This window comes from Piliocolobus tephrosceles, chromosome 13, assembly GCF_002776525.5.
Source record: "Piliocolobus tephrosceles isolate RC106 chromosome 13, ASM277652v3, whole genome shotgun sequence".
Lineage (NCBI taxonomy): Eukaryota > Metazoa > Chordata > Mammalia > Primates > Cercopithecidae > Piliocolobus > Piliocolobus tephrosceles.
The window spans coordinates 93,133,889-93,152,047 of NC_045446.1; the positions used below are offsets into that span (position 1 = coordinate 93,133,889).

General features: G+C 36.5%; 1 protein-coding gene across 2 annotated transcripts in view; it reads left to right on the forward strand.

Moving 5' to 3' along the window:
• Window positions 1-18,159, forward strand: part of DYNC2H1 (dynein cytoplasmic 2 heavy chain 1) — a 352,433-nt gene that overhangs the window by 148,896 nt on the left and 185,378 nt on the right. For both annotated transcript variants that reach the window (XM_023208014.3, XM_023208015.3), the window contains 5 exons: window positions 743-906; window positions 2,878-2,997; window positions 3,569-3,703; window positions 5,067-5,210; window positions 6,966-7,055. In XM_023208014.3, coding sequence (XP_023063782.2) covers window positions 743-906; window positions 2,878-2,997; window positions 3,569-3,703; window positions 5,067-5,210; window positions 6,966-7,055 — 653 coding nt within the window. The remainder of the gene's footprint in view (window positions 1-742; window positions 907-2,877; window positions 2,998-3,568; window positions 3,704-5,066; window positions 5,211-6,965; window positions 7,056-18,159) is intronic.

An 18,159-nucleotide genomic window follows, 5' to 3' on the forward strand; every position in this document is an offset into this window, starting at 1 on the left:
TAATACCCATCATAACAGGTGTGAGGTGATATCTCATGGTGGTTTTGATTTGCATTTCCTCATGATAAGTGATGTTGAGCATCTTTTCATGTAGCTGTTGTGGAGAAATGTCTATTCAGGTCCTTTGCCTGCTTTTTAATCAGGTTATTCGTCTTTCTGCTATTGAGTTGTATGAGTTTTTTCTTTATATATTTTGGATATTAACCCCTTATCTGATGTATGGTTTATAAATAGCTCTTTCCAAGTTTGTAGGTTGCTCTTTCATTTTGTTGATAATGTGTATTTTTCAGTTTACACATGTTGATAATCTTTGTTTTTTTAACCATCATTCTGTTTTCAAATACTGTATCTTAAATACTAGTGCAATAACCACTTTTAAAATGATGAATTTAGAAGTAAAGATATAATTGAGGATTTCTATTTTTGTCATCTATAATCAGCCATTTCAGAGAAATTTGGAATATGAAACATATTAATGTTAAAACCATACTGGATGTGAATAGATATTCCTTGGGTGCTTCAGTATCCCAGGATCTTCTTAGTGAATATTATTTTTCATTGCTTGCATAAGTGCTGATTAATAGAACATTCTGCTAACAGTATCTCAGGTAGCCCAACTTTTACTGTCTTAGACTCTGTTGAAAAGCCTATATTTAGAAGTACTTTAAAATTATATTTCAAATATTGTATAGCAAAATACAGAAGATTCAGACCAACTAATTGTGTTTTTTTTAAAAAATAGGACCACGTTATGTGGTACAAATAGGTGACAAAATTATTGACTACAATGAAGAATTTCGCCTCTTTTTATCAACAAGAAACCCAAATCCTTTTATTCCACCGGATGCAGCTTCCATTGTTACTGAGGTTAACTTTACTACAACAAGAAGTGGATTACGAGGGCAGGTATACACAGATAATAAAAATTTGCCGTGGACTCCTTAGGAGCTTTATATACTTATTAGACATTTTGAGTGAAAAGCTATTTTGTTAGACTACTTAGTATTTAAATTTATGATTTTGAAAATACACTTGTATGTTGGAGTGAAGCATTCTGGCTTATTTCATTTGTCATATGTATCGGACCTATACATTTGATGTTAATGTCAAATTGCTGCTTCTTTTAATATAACTCTAATTTTAAAGTTTATTTCTGTTATGTATGGTAGAATTTGAGAGATTGATGGATCATAGAGATTAAGATAATCTGCATTATATTTTTGGTTTGAAAACTGAAATTTAATTGTGAAAAGTGTAGCTAATTGACTTGTTCAGCTAGTTAACAGTCTTTGATTCCTGAGCCAGCATTTTTTTAGCCATTAGAACACATGGCATCTTTGAAGTCTATTTATCTTCAGATGGCTCATTACAATTTAGAATTATTACATAAATTTCAAAATGATTTTTCATGTCCATACTTATATGTTTCCTAACTCATTTTTCCTCTTTAAATATATAATGCCAGTTGACTTTTGGAGTATCATTCTATTTTTTACTCATCTAACAATAGTAGATTTTTTCATCTTTTTGATTTATATGATGGCATACATATTTGCTGCAATTTTTACTTGATTGTAATTTTTTACATTGTTCTTTCAAAATATTTCTTTGCATATGTATGACTCATCAAGTATATTTTTATGAACAATATCTTTTGATTGACTTGATACTTCTTTTAAATAGAACAATGTGACAATCACTCAAAACTTGGCAGAATTAATTGACAGAATTGCTCCTTCTATCTAAAAGATCTCCACAGTAGTTGCAAAAAGCAGCTATGTAGGTCTTACTTTAGCAAGAACTAAATGAAGATGTTTTTACAGCAGATTTTGAATTACGTATTTTATACCAATGTTTTTCTCTATTTTAGTATTCAGAGTTAACAATTTGACAGCATTTTTCAACAGCTTCACAGATAACAGCTTTAAAAGATACTATGTACATACCGTACAATTTGCTGATTTAAAATGTACAATTCAATGTTTTTTTTTAGTGGAATTGCTGGGTCTTATGGTAACTTTATGTTTGGCAATTTGAGAAACAAACAAATCTTTCCAAAGTGGCCGCATTGTTTACTTTCCCACCAGTAATGTAGGAGGGTTCCTGTTTTTCCATGTCCTTGCCAACTCTGGTTGTTATGTATCTTTTTAATTGTAGTCATTCTAGTGGGAGTGAAGTGGTATCTCATTGTGGTTTTGATGACATAGTATTTTATCTTTTTATTTGTTTATTTTATTTTTATTTTTTTGAGACGGAGTCTGGCACTGTTGCCCAGGCTGGAGTGCAATGGCGCGATCTTGGCTCGCTGTAACTTCTGCCTCCCGAGTTTAAGCTATTCTCCGCCTCAGCCTCCCAAGTAGCTGGGATTACAGGCGCCCACCACCACGCTTGGCTAATTTTTTGTATTTTTAGTAGTAACGGCGTTTCACCATGTTAGCCGGGCTGGTCTGGAACTCCTCACCTCGTGGTTCGCCCACCTCGGCCTCCCAAAGTGGTGGGATTACAGGCGTGAGCCACTGTGCCTGGTCCTTTTTATTTGTTAATGTGAATACTTACTATTAAAAAAATACTAGCTCTCATAATTTAGTATATTTAATTTAAAACTAAATGTTACATATTGATATGTTAAGTAATGCACTTTCTTACAGCTTTTCTACAGTAGTTAATATTTTGCTGATCAGCTTAACTATTTGTTTTGTCGCTTTTTCATCAAATGTAATTGTTGAAGGTATCTCATATTTGATTAGAAAGAATGAAATGAGATAACATAGTATCATATTTCTAATAGTCTGTCAAACACAAGGCCTGTTTGCAGGAAGTTTTTATTTTGTTGTAAGCCTTATTGCTAGAAGTACCTTGTCTTTTTGTTTTCCCAAGCTTTTAGCTTTAACCATTCAGCATGAGAAACCTGATTTAGAAGAACAGAAAACAAAACTATTACAACAGGAAGAAGATAAGAAAATACAGCTAGCAAAGCTCGAAGAATCTCTTCTAGAGGTAAAAGTCTAGCTCTTTAGGTTATTTTTTCATATTACCTTTTTTAATGAATACATATAGTAGGATTTAGAAAATTAATAGTATCTTCAGATTTTTTTTTTCCAAAGGCATATTAGTGTATATCTTACAGTCAAAATTCTAACAATAAGGGGAGTTATCTTTTGGAATACAAGATCTTAATGAGCAATGTTTAAGACAAGCAATTTTTAACTAATTTGTGTTGTTTTATTATTTAATTATATGCTCATGATTTCAAGAAGCATTAAAAGCAGGAAATTATGACTAAATCTGTAACTTTAAGTCGTTTTTATTTTTTATTAAATCGACAAAATTAATACCTTGCTATGTTTGATAATGATATAGTTTCATAAAATAATTTATTAATTCATTTGATATAAGAAGGCTATAATAAAAATAGAATAAAACTTTAAGAGGGCTATAAAATGTTGAAATTCTTCTAAAGTAATGTAAGTTGCCATAAACATCAAATGAATGACAGTTAATATGGGTTTGCTTTAATTGGTTATTTTTATATGTATGATGATGTTCATGTTGTTAACTTTCCTTACAGACACTTGCCACATCTCAAGGCAATATTTTGGAAAATAAGGATTTGATTGAGTCTTTGAATCAGACAAAAGCAAGCAGTGCACTTATTCAAGAGTCACTTAAAGAATCTTATAAACTCCAAATTTCCCTTGATCAAGTAATTATTTCCTTCTTTGTAATTTTGTATTATGTTTTCTTGAACATTTAGGTTAATATGATAGAAAATGTAGAATCAGGTCCTCAGGGGAAAGATGATGTTAAAAAGAGCTATTCAAAAACATCAGAACGTTGGGTTTGATTCTAGTTATTGTAGAGAGGGAATTCAGATGTTGGCACATTGAGGATAAGGACTGTTTGTCAATATACCCTGATGCCTTCTACTGATTTCTGACATAATGTTAGATCTAAGATAGAGCTGCAATTTTGTACTGAAATTGGAAATGAGTATATTGAAAATGAGTATTACAGAATATCTTTACTATTCTTAGAACTTTTCTTAAGTTAAGGCAAGTTAAATATACTAATTAAAAGGGTTATAAACTCTAAGCTATAGTTATTGGCTCTTTTCATGCTTACAATGAACAGTGCTGGGTACTTTATTATCCTAACGTGGACACCTGTTAGAGTTGTCTTCTCTACCTCTAGTTCCATCAGTGTTCTTATTGTCACCCATCCTATACTCAATTCAAACTTTTCTCCACATCAGAGATAGCCTAATAATGCTATGCTATTTTGCGTTACCTTAATTGATTCTCTTTTGAAATGTAAAATTGGATCATCTATTCTCTGATCACAAATATTTACCATTTCATCTTACCCACTTTCCCCTGACACTAGTGCTCTTGGTCCTCATTAAGACCAATCTGTGAACCCCTTCTAGCTCTGTCAAATGACAGGTAGAAAGATATTTAAAATATATTGCTATAGTCTGAATATTTGTGTGTCCTTATCACCCCCAAAATTCATATGTGGAAATCTAATCCCCAGTGTAATAGTATTAAGAGATGGAGGTTTTAGAATGTGACAAGGTCATGAGGGCAGAGCACTCATGAGTGGGATTAGTAACCTTATAAAAGAGGGCCAAGGAAGTTTGTTAGCCCCTTCCGGCATGTGAGAACACAGCAAGAAGCAGTTCTTTCTGTGAACCAGGAAACAGGCTCTCACCAGACACCAAATCTGTTGGCACCTTGATCTTGGACTTCCCAGCTTCCAGAACTGGGCGAAATCAATTTCTGTTATATAAAAGCAGAACCAATTTAGTGTATTTTGTTATAGGTAGCCTTAATAGACTAAGACATATATTGTCTGCAGTTTTATAAAAATGAGGAAGAAAAACTAGATTTTGCTATCTTTTTTAGTTAGAAACCATGATTCATCATCTTCATTTGTTTTATGTGTATAGAAAAGTAAAGTTTTTTTTTTTACTTGGGTAGATATGTGCATTGTAGTCTTTAGGTGGCAGTAAAGCACTAATTCTAAGGTGTTTCCACCCTATCCCCTACCGATCTCTTGATCTATAGGAACGGGATGCCTATCTCCCCCTGGCTGAGAGTGCCAGCAAGATGTACTTCATTATTTCTGATTTGTCCAAAATTAATAACATGTACCGTTTTAGTTTGGCTGCTTTTCTCCGACTTTTCCAACGAGCTCTACAAAACAAACAGGTAAGCTGTTGGTTACCCTGTACCTGACATTGAATTACAAGGATCACTTTACTAATTGTTTAGTTAAAACAATTAACTTTTAGTTATTAACTAAAAGATACAATACTGTGCTTTTAAAAGTGTATTAGTGTATTATGGACAACTTTCCTATCGGTGAATATAAACAATGTTTTTAAGAGATGGTGAGGCTATACCATACTTTATTTAACCACCTCCTATATATGCACATTGTTCTAATTATTTCTGTTGAGTATCGTATTAATCCCAAACTTGGCCAGTTAAAACCATTTTCTTATGCTTATTGATTCTGTTGGAAATTTAGTCAGGACTCAGCAGGGATGACTTTGTTTGTTTCACAATGTCTAGGACCTCAGCTGGGATGACTTGAGAGTTGAGGGGCTAAGGCAGGTGCTTCACTTGCCCGTCTGGTGCTGTGGGTAGGAGGACTTGGTGACAGGACTGCCAACTGCAGCACCTCTGCAGGAGGCTTGGCTTTTTACCAGCACTGAGTAGATGGATGGACTTCTTATTTTTTAGCTCAGGGCACTAACTGTGTATTTCAGTGAATAAGGCTGAAACTGAATAGCCTTTTAAAACGCAGCCTTAGGTCTGTGTCATTTCTGCTGTATCATATTGGCTGAAGCAGTCACAAATCTATGTAGAGTACAAAACTTTCTTTCTGTTGTTTAGAAAATCTACTGGATCTTGTAGGTACAGTACTGTGTCTTATTATAGAGTGACTTTTAGGAAATCCAAGTCTCAATTTCACATGTGATCTTTGTTAACATATAGTGAAATGAATACAAGTATTTGCTATCTACAGTAATGATTAGTTGTCTTGGTTAGAACATACTACTACAAGGCTAGAAGCCTACGATTAGTGCATCTGAGTTCCAGTTCATAATGCTTTCTTTAAACCAACTTTACACATTTCTCTGCTGATCCTGGATGTATTTTTCTAAGCCATTAAAATTGTTTTACTAGGTTTTTTTCTTGGTATTAATTTATAAATCATAAGGAAGCAAGCCAATTTAGTCTAATTGTTAGACCAGAATTGATCTTTGCAAGTCATGTATTCTCCAAATGCTCTCTGAGATGTAAACGTTACATCACACTAAGGGAAAAGGACAGGTTGAACAACCTTCCCTTCCTGCATTTCTATACCAAACAATTTTTCTTTAATCAAAGGAAATAGATGCTAATAACATGTTTTCAATTATTACAGTGTTGCAAAATGGAATTATTATATCAGATCAAAAACTAAAATTGTATGTGAGTTTTTACAGCATCAATTTCAAAGTTATTGTTCATCCTTATTCATCCTGCAGCCCATAATTTAAGATCATTGAGGTTCCCATATTGAGAATGAGAAAATTCTTTATAAGGTATTCTTGTCATATTGTTTTAGGGTTGGATTGATAATTATAATACAAATAATTAAAATGGCCTTAACCTAGATTGATTTTTAATGCCAATAGGAATCAAAGTGATATGGTAAAATTCAACTTATGTTGCATTATTGGGAATTGATTGTGATTTTCATTTGTTGAAAGCTTTAACTCTATACATTAAAGAAAGGTATGTCTTTTTTTATATTATATTAATGTACAAGTTTAAAGCACGTGTTTAGTCCCTTGAATTTGATGATAAAAGATACTTATTTCAGAATCAGCTTTGAATCTGAAGGAACAATTTATAGAAGTACTTTTTAAATGTTTATAAATTTCCTAATGAATTTCCAATTGTAATCTACAGGATTCTGAAAATACAGAACAGAGAATCCAGTCACTTATCGGCTCATTAAAACATATGGTATATGAATATATATGTCGTTGTCTATTTAAGGTAGGAAGCATCATATTTTTCAAATATAAAATGCTACTTGTTCTGTGATTTAACATAATATTTATAGTTATAGTATAACTCTTTCCCTACTGGAAAGGTATTAAAAATGGTATTTCTCATATTTTTCCAGAAAATTTAACTGGAATGTCTTACAGCATTCTTGGTTGTAGTGGGGAAAAAAGTGACAAATGAAGAGGGGAGAGCAAACACTAGGTTAGCTGACTTAGTTCTAAACATTCCAGTGGTCACCAAAAGAGATAATGACAGTGGATTATATAGCTCATTATATAGCTAGACTTTCTCATCCTCAGCAACTGACATTTTGGGCTACATAATTCTTTGTTGTGTGGGATGTTGTTCTGTGCATTTTAGGATGTTTAGCAGCATCTTTGCCTTCCAGCACTCCCTCCCATCAATTGTGAGAATAAAAAATGTCTGTGGACATTGTCCAATGTCTCTGGGGTTGAGGAACAAAATTATTTTGCATTGTTATCATTAGGAAGTAAACTAGTGTTTGAGCCTGACTAATGAAAGAAGTTTTTTACAGAAGTTTTCATATTACATGTGTTCCAGAAGAGAACACACATCGGACAGTATTTTAGAAATTTTAGATATTAGAAAACACAGAGGCCTTTTTTTACTTAGAATTATTATTTTTTTTTTTGAGACAGTCTCTCTCTGTTGCCCAGGTTGGAGTGCAGTGGCGAAGTCTTGGCTCACTGCCAGCTCTGCCTCATGGGTTCAAGCCATTCTCCTGCATCAGCCTCCCAAGTAGCTGGAACTACTGGCATGCACCACCATGCCTGGCGAACTTTTGTATTTTTAGTAGAGAGAGGGATTCACCATGTTGGTCAGTTCGAGACCATGTCTCGAACTCCTGGCCTCATGTGATCTGCCCTCCTCAGCCTCCCAAAGTGCTGGGGTTACAGGTATGAGCCGCCACACCTCGCCAGGATTTTTTTTTTTTTAAACAGCAATCTTTGGGTATAGCTTAAGACATAATGTTGAAGAAGAACTTTGTAAAGGCAATTAATTGAGAGAGATAGAATTATTATGGTTCAATTATATAGGCTTCTTAGACAATGTTGAAAATATACAGTTAATATATTTTTAGAACAGGATAGTAATTTTTGTGATTTTGTTGAGGATCTTTATTTGAGATACAGACTAAATCCTTCAGAAGCTCTCTGGGCAGGGCATCTCTGAAAGAAAGGCAACACTTCCAGTCAGGAGCTTATAGATAAAACTCTCATCTCCCTGGGACAGAGCACCTGGGGGAAGGGGCGGCTGTGGGCGCAGCATCAGCCGACTTAAAGGTTCCTGCCTGCTGGCTCTGAAGACAGCAGCGGATCTCCTAACACAGCGCTTGAGCTCTGCTAAGGGACAGACTGTCTTCTCAAGCGGGTGCCTGACCCCTGTGCCTCCTGACTGGAAGACACCTCCCAGCAGGGGTCAACAGACATCTGATACAGGAGTACTCCAGCTGGTATCTGGCGGGGGCCCCTCTAGGACGACGCTTCCAGAGGAAAGGAGAGGCAGCAATCTTTGCTGTTCTGCAGCCTCTGCTGGTGATACCCAGGCAAACAGGGTCAGGAGCGGACCTCCTGCAAAGTCCAGGAGACCTGCAGCAGAGGGACTTGACTGTTAGAAGGAAAACTAACAAACAGAAAGGAATAGCATAAACATCAACAAAAAGGACATCTACACAAAAACCCATCCAAAGGTCACCAAGATCAAAGACTAAAGGTAGATAAATCCACGAAGATGAGGAAAAACCCGCGCAAAAAGGCCGAAAATTGCAAAAACCAGAATGCCTCTTTTTCTCCAAAGGATCACAACTACTTGCCAGCAAGGGAACAAAACTGGACAGAGAATGAGTTTGATGAATTGACAGAAGTAGGCTTCAGAAGGTGGGTAATAACAGACTCCTCCGAGCTAAAGGAGCCTGTTCTAACCCAATGCAAGGAATCTGAGAACCTTGAAAAAAGTTTAGAGGAATTGCTAACTAGAATAACCAGTTTAGAGAAGAACATAAATGACCCGATGGAGCTGAAAAACATAGCACAAGAACTTCATGAAGCATACACAAGTATCAATAGCTGAATTGATTAAGCGGAAGAAAGGATATCAGAGATTGAAGATCAACTTAATGAAATAAAGCATGAAGACAAGATTAGAGAAAAAAGAATGAAAAGGAACAAATAAAGCCTCCAAAAATTATGGGGCTATTTGAAAAGACTAAATCTGCGTTTGATTGGTGTACCTGAAAGTGACAGGGAGAATGGAACCAAGTTAGAAAATACTCTTCAGGATATTATCCAGGAGAACTTCCCCAGCCTAGCAAGACAGGCTAACATTCAAATTCAGGAAGTACAGAGAGCATCACAAAGATATTCCTCGAGAAGAGCAACCCCAAGACACATAATCATCAGATTCACCAAGGTTGAAATGAAGGAAAAAATGTTAAGAGCAGCCAGAGAGAAAGGTCAGGTTACCCACAAAGGGAAGCCCATCAGACTAACAGCGGATCTCTCTGTGGAAACCCTACAAGCCAGAAGAGAGTGGGGGCCAATATTCAACATTCTTAAAGAAAAGAATTTTCAAACCAGAATTTCATATCTAGCCAAACTAAGCTTCATAAGTGAAGGAGAAATAAAATATTTTACAGACAGGCAAATGCTGAGAAATTTTGTCACCACCAGGCTTGCCTTACAAGAGCTCCTGAAGGAAGCACTAAATATGGAAAGGAAAAATCAGTACCAGCCACTGCAAAAACATACCAAATTGTAAAGACTATCAACACTATGAAGAAACTGCATCAACTAACGGGCAAAATAACCAGTTAGCATCATAGTGACAGGATCAAATTCACACATAACAATATTAACCTTAAATGTAAATGAGCTAAATGCCCAAATTAAAAGACACAGACTGGCAAATAGGATAGAGTCAACACCCATCGGAGTGCTGTATTCAGGAGACCCATCTCACATGCAAAGATACACATAGGCCCAAAATAAAGGGATGGAGGAATATTTACCAAGCAAATGGAAAGCAAAAAAAAAAAAAAAAAAGCAGGGATTGCAATCCTAGTCTCTGATAAAACAGACTTTAAATTAACAAAGATCAAAAAAGACAAGGGGATTGCATATGTAAAGAGATCAATGCAACAAGAAGAGCTAACTGTGCTAAATATATATGCACCCAGTACAGGAGCACCCAGATTCATAAAGCAAGTTCTTAGAGACCTACAAAGAGACTTAGACTCCCACACAATAATAGTGGGAGAGTTTAACACCCCACTGTCAATATTAGAAAGATCAATGAGACAGAAAATTAACAAGGATATTCAGGACTTGAACTCACCTCTGGACCAAGCAGACCTAACTCCACCCCATCTACAGAACTCTCCACTCCAAATCAACAGAATATATATTTTTCTCAGTACCACATCACACTTATTCTAAAATTGACCACATAATTGGAAGTAAAACACTCCTCAGCAAATGGAAAACAACAGAAATCATAACAAATAGTCTGTCACAACACAGTGCACTCAAATTAGAACTAAGGATTAAGAAACTCACTCAAAACTGCACAACTACATGGAAACTGAACAACCTGCTCCAGAATGCCTAGTGGGTATATAACAAAATTAAGGCAGAAATAAATAAGTTCTTTGAAACCAATGAGAACAAAGACACAACGTACCATAATCTCTGGTACACAGCCAAAGTACTGTTTAGAGGGAAAGTTATAGCATTAAATGCCCACAGGAGAAAGTGGGAAAGATCTAAAATCGACCTGCTAACATCACAATTAAAAGAACTAGAGAAGCAAGAGCAAACACATTCAAAAGCTAGTAGAAGACAAGAAACAGCTATCAGAGCAGAACTGAAGGAGATAGAGACACGAAAAACTCTTAAAAAAAAATCAATGAATCCAGGAGCTGATTTTATGAAAAGATCAACAAAATAGACTGCTAGCAAGACTAATAAAAAGGAAAAGAGAGAAGAATCAAATGGATGCGATAAAAAAATGATAAAGGGAATATCACCAGCGATCCCACAGAAATACAAACTACCATCAGAGAATACTGTAAACACCTCTACGCAAATAAACTAAAAAATCTGGAAGAAATGGGTAAATTCCTGGACACATACACTCTTCCAAGCCTAAACCAGGAAGAAGTCGAATCCCTGAATAGACCAATAACAAGTTCTGAAATTAGGCAGGCAGTAATTAATAGCCTACCAACCAAAAAAAGCCCAGGGTCAGGTGGATTCACAGCCAAATTCTTCCAGAGGTACAAAGAGGAGTTGGTACCATTCCTTCTGAAACTATTCCATGCATTAGAAAAAGAGGGACCCCTACCTAACTCATTTTATGAGACCAGGATCATCATGATACCAAAACCTGGCAGAGACACAACCAAAAAAGAAAATTTCAGGCCAATATCGCTGATGAACATTGATTCAAAAATCCTCAATAAAATATTGGCAAACCAAATCCAGCAGCACATCAAAAAGCTTATCCACCACAGTCAAGTTGGCTTCATCCCTGGGATGCAAGGCTGGTTCAACATATGCAAATCAATAAACGTAATCCATGACATAAACAGGACCAATGACAAAAACCACATGATTATCTCAATAGATGCAGAAAAGACCTCCCATAAAATTCAACACGTCTTCATGCTGAAAACTCCATAAACTACGTATTGATGGAATGTATCTCAAAATAATAAGACCTATTTATGACAAACCCACAGCCAATATCATACTGAATATGAATCAATATCAATATCATATTGAATGGGCAAAAGCTGGAAGCATTCCCTTTGAAAACTGGCACAAGACAAGGATGCCCTCTCTCACAACTCCTATTCAACATAGTACTGGAAGTTCTGGCCAGGGCAAAGAGGCAAGAGAAAGAAAGAAAGGGTATTCAAATAGGAAGAGAGAAAGTCAAATTGTCTCTGTTTGGAGATGACATGATTGTATATTTAGAAAACCCCATTGTCTCAGTCCCAAAGCTCCTTAAGCTAATAAGCAACTTCAGCAAAGTCTCAGGATACAAAAAAAGGATGAATTCATGTCCTTTGCAGGGACATGGATGAAGCTGGAAACCCTCATTCTCAGCAAACTAACACAGAAACAGAAAACCAAACACCACATGTTCTCATATGTAGGTAAGAGTTGAACAATGAGAACACATGGACACAGGGAGGGGAACATCACACACTGGAGCCTGTTGGGGCGTGGGGTAAAAAGTGAGTGAAACATTAGGACAAATACCTAATGCAGATAGGGCTTAAAACCTAGATGATGGCTCAATCGGTGCAGCAAACCACCAGGCACATGTATACCTATATAATACACCTGCACGTTTAGCACAAGTATCCCAGAACTTAAAGTAAAATTTTTAAAAACAGAAAAGAAAGTCTTCCAGCTCTGAGATTCTTTCCTCCACTTCGTCTACTCTGCCATTAATACGTGAGATTGCATTATAAAATTCTTGTGGTAAGTTTTTCAGCTGTATTAGATGAGTTACATTCTTCTCTATACTGACTAGGTTGTCTGTCAGTCCCTGCATTGTTTTATCATGATTTTTAGCTTCCTTGGATTGCCTTTCAATGTATTCCTGTAGCTTAGTGATCTTTATTTTGAATTCTATTATCTTGTTTATCCATATTATGAATTCTATTTCTGTCATTTCACCCATCTCAATGTGGTTGCTTGCTGGAAAGGTGATGCGGTTGTTTGGAGGAAAGAAGGCACTCTGGCCTTTTGAGCTTTCTGGTTTCTTGGGCTGGTTCTTTCTCATCTTTTTGGGCCTATCTATCTTCAGTTTCTGAGGTTGCTCACCTTTTGATGTTTCTTTTGTTTTTCCTTTTATTCTATTTAATGACATTGAATGTTTGATTGAGGTTTAAGGTGGATTTAGTTAACTGCTTTTGTTTCTGGAAGATTTTAGTAGGCCAGTGCTCATCTCCCATATCCTGGACTGTGTGGCCTAACTCTTGGGGACTCGTATTGGGCCCCAACTTTGATCTCTGGCTCCTTGGGGTTAGGAATCCACTGTGGTTAGGAATCCACACATAGGGCAGTCGGGGTGGGTGGGGTGGGAGGGGCAAGGTGCTCTGTGACCGCTGGTCGCTACCCTCGGATAGGTGGTGTTAGCCAAAGGGTTTCATAGTGTGGTTACAGTGGGATTCATCCCTGTTTGCATGTCCCAGCAGCAGTGGCAGCAGCAGCTGTGTCAGGGTATTAAATGGTACCAGAGTGCCTACCTTTCTGCTTGCATTAACCAAGGTGGGGGAGGCAGTGCAGCTGTGGGGAGGGCGTGGGGAGCCCCTGCTGGTGACTGTGTGCATGATCACACTGCAGGTGGTGTTGGCTCAAGGGCAGGGCCCCTGTGGGTGAAGGTGGGTGCCTTCTCTGTGCCCCTGCAAGCAGGAGTGGTCACTCAGGTCTGGGGAGAATCCTCTCTTATCTGCGCTTAGTTCCACTCCAGTGGCAATCTTAGCACAAAAGCCAGCCACTGACGGGGGTGGGGCCAGCTGGTTCTCTGCCTGCCAAGGCTCTTTTTGCAATGGCGGTGGGTGGTGGGAGGTTGGGCAGACTGCACTTTCACATGCTGGTAGGGCAAGGAAAGCAAAAGCTGGCCATGCATACATGCACCGCAAAGATGTGTGGAGTTGCTGTGGATCGTGGGGAAGCTGTGGTGTGGGGAGGGAGCGCTTGGGCTGGTGCACGGCTGTGGAGACAGCTCTGCTGGAGCTCTCTGCCAGTCAGGCACAGTCTGCCAGTGCAGGACCCCTGGGCACCTGAGGCTGCCTCGCAAGCAGGCGTGGCCAGATTGGGACTTCCAGGGATACCAGCAGACCAAGGGGTGCTCAGGTTAAAACAGCTAGTCTAATGGGCAAGACTGCCCTGCAGAGTTCAGGACAAACAGTTCACTTAGAGCTAAAGTTTCCAGTGGGAGCAAGTTGAGCCTAGGGAAATAGCCATCCCTGGCCAGCTCTGCTGCACATACTCTGGTACCAAACCCCCTGGGCTCCACATCAGCTGGCTTGCTGCCCCTACCACTTCTCTAAGCACCCTCTGCCTGCCAACTTAAGTGTCTTTGGTGGTTGAGGGGTCTTTTCCTGCCTGGGTTCCAGAGGCCTGTGGCGAGAAAAGGTTGCACCTTGCCAGTTCAATTCACCTAGTCCCCGAAGCCATTGAGGGCCAGGAACAAGTCCAGGTGTGCAATAGCTCTGGGTAGGGTTCCCAGCTTTCTCCTCCTTCAACCCAGCCTCTGTGTCTTCCCTGTGTCACTCTTGGTGCTTTCCCTCTGAAGATCTGTTAGGGCCCACCAGTCTTCTTGGCCCTTCAGTGGGAGTTGTTCCACCTGGTTGCATCTAGTAGGTCATCTTGCCTTCCACCCTGTATATTTTCCTTTTAAATATTTTGCACTTGACTATAATCCAAACCTCACTTTTTGGGCCTCAATTTTACCTTGTGTAAAATGGGAAATTATAAGCAAATTATCTCAAAGCCATTTTGTCACTAAAATGTTATGATCCTAATTATGAAGATAACCTTCATAGTGATAGAGTCATTAGTTATAGATATCCTGTTTTGTCTAACATTGTATAATGTCTTATCTCATGCAATACTTAAAACTTTTTCATTATACAAACAAAACTTTAAATTATTTTAGAGTTTCAAGCTTAATGGAACTGTATAGAAAGAAAACCTTAAAGATCCATTTAACTATTTCCATCCCTTATTCCTTCATTAGAGTAAACCAGCTCAAGGTTAGATTTGTTCCTTATCGTCAATCTCCGATCTCTTTATATTCATAAGTACAAATATATAGATATAATTTTAAAATTTTTCTTGCTATATATTTTGTTCCATAGTTTCTCTTTTTTTTTTTTTTTTTTTTTTTTTTTGTAGTAAGTCCTGAAGATCTTTCCATGAGTATAAACATGTTAACTTCATTATTTTTAGTGACTGTGTGGTATTTTATAATATGACCATATACTACTTTATGTACTACTCTCAGTGAATATTAGATGATTTATACATTTTTTGTTCTTATATATGACTATAGTGAATATCCTAGATGGTACACTTGTTTTTATTTATGGTATTTCTATTCAGTAAATTTCTGTAAGTATAATTGCTGGTCCAAGGGTTACTTTTTAAATCTTACTGAATATTAGCAGATTGCTTTCTGGAAAGCTTTTTACCATTAATATTTCTACCCACATGATAATAAAGGTGTATCTTTATCTCCTTTGTTGCACTTTATCAACCCAGGATGTTATCAGTCCTTTAAATTTTTACCAGACTATGGTTTATACATGTTATCTTATTGTTTTGTATCTTTTTTATTGTTTTTAAAGTTGTTTATTTCTACCTTCCTCCCTTACCCTGTCATACTCATCTGTTTTCTTGATATTTTAAATAAGCTTTTGCTTTATATAGAACAAGTCTATTTTGTTGTAATTATTGTCCTTCTAATTTGTAATCATTGGATTTACGTAATTTATATTTCTAGGTTGTTCGATTTGTATGAGTAGTTTTTTTTTTTAATGTAGTTTTAATCTGTTTTATTTTCTAGGCAATATGTTAAGCCTACGAAGTTTTATTATTGGTCAGTCTTATAATAACGTACTTAATGGTTTTTAAATTTTTATTTCTAAGACCTTTACACTGAAATGGGCTGTGATTTATGAAAATGTTATGGAGCTACGGTCATTTTAAGCTGCCCTAAATCTCTTTTGAAAGTGGATGTGTTATAAATAAATATTATTCTTAAAAATTGTTTATGGCAAAAGAGAATATAAACTTCCTTCTTGTTCATTTCAAATATTAGTAGCTTTTCTTATTAGGAGTTAGTTGCTTGTTTCTAAACTATGTATCTTACCTCAGTTATATATTCTCATTTTATCGTTAGTAATACAGTATATTCACTGATGAAATTTGAACCCCTGTGTCATGTATTTTATAGTGTAATTTGGGAAGGATAAAATGATTTAATATATTAGTGAACTGTAGTGACTGTAGTGAGGTTATTTCTTTTAAGTTACTTTACCTTTTAAAAATGCATATATTAGGCAAAAGGCAGCATTTTTGTTCACTAGGAGAGACGTTGAGAGCCTCAAGTTTATTAATATTTCAATTAGTACTCAGTTGGGATTTTTCATTGCCTACTTTGAATAATACTTTTCTATTGCGAACATGTGAAACTCATTTTTAAAAAGCTGTTGTTTACAATTTTTAAGACATGTTTTAATTGATGATGGAATATCTGTTTTGGAAAATTCATATTTCTGTTTGAGTAATATTAAATTCAGCATTCCGTAGGGTTTCAGTGATTAATAAAAATTCAGAAAGCACATTAATCATAAAGCAATGAGATACATTTCTCAAGATTTATCACTATAACCTTACTAAGGATGGGACCAATTTTATATTTAATGAAAGCTTTTAGGGTTTTTAACAGTCAGCATAAGCTACCTGCTAGGTTTCTCTCATGCTGAATTTGCTGTCGTGTTGGTGACAGCAGTATGGCAACAGTAGACTCTTGAAATAGAGAGAGATTAGGATTATTAATATTCACATCACATTAAACTGAAAGCAAGTTGACCTGGAACAGAAACATGATTGACTTATTTTGTAGCAGGAAATTAAGACTGTTAATAAACTAAAACAGATAAAGAAAGCTGCCTAGGCCTTTCAGTTTATATTATTAGCTATACCATTGTTTTTTCTTCAAGAGAGCAAAAGTTTTTATTTCAGTTACCTATTTCAGACAATTATAGGATAAATTGTATATTTTTTCTCCTAAAACTTTTGATTATAATAAAACAATTTTTTATATCTAAATGACTTTACATATTGTTTCTTCATTTCACTTTATAATTTAGAATAGATACAAAATAATGGAAGTAGTTGGAGTATTCATTTCCAACTATATTGGGTGAGTATACAGAAAATGGTTGGGGCTGGGCGCAGTGGCTCACACCCATAATCCCAGCACTTTGGGAGTCAAGGCAGGTGGATCACCTGAGGTCAGGAGTTCGAGATCAGTCTGACCAACATGGTGAAACCCCGTCTCTACTAAAAATACAAAAATTAGCTGTGCATGGTGGGGTGTGCCTGTGATCCCACCTATTCTGGAGACTGAGGCACAATAATTGCTTGAACTTAGGAGGCAAAGGTTGCAGTGAGCTGAGATCGCGCCACTGCACTCCAGCCTGGGTGACAGAGCAAGATTCCATCTCAAAATAAATAAATAAATAAATAAAAATAAAAGAAAGAAAATGGAAGGAAGGATTGGGAGCATGTGCAGTAGTCATCTCTTATCTATGGGGGATACATTCCAAGACACCCCGCATGGGTGCCTAAGACTACAGATACACCAAACCCAATAGAAAAAAAACATAATATATGTAGGGTTTGGTATTATCCTATACATGTCTATCTATACAGATATATATCTGTGATAAAGTTTAATTTATAAATTAGGCACAGTAAGAGATTGACAACAATAATAGTAAAATAGAACAGTTGTAACAATATATAGTAATAGAAAGTTGTATGATGTGGTGCCTCTCTCTCTCGAAATATCTTATTGTACTGTACTCACCCATCTTGTGATTGTTGATCTGATAACTGAGATGGCTACTAAGTGATTAATGGACAGGTAGCATATATGGCATGGATCTACTGGACAAAGGGACAATTGATGACCCAGACAGGATGGAGCCAGATAGCACGTGATCTCATCATGTTACTCAAAATGGCTTGCAATCTAATATTTATGAATTCTTTGTTTTTGGGGTTTTCCATTTAATACTTTCAAACCACTGTTGACTGTAGGTAACTGAATCCACAGGAAGTAGAATACTATATTCTTACTGTTTCCCTTACCTCTTGGGATTATTATCTCAGATTTGAAATGGCATAGAAAAATGGTGGGATATGAAGAGAAATTGTTTTCATGCAAACTTCTTGAAAGTTAATGTCTATGCCACTCACCTTGCCTCCATTTCCATATGAATTTGTTTGTTGATTGAGTAAAATTCTGATATATATTATGTTTT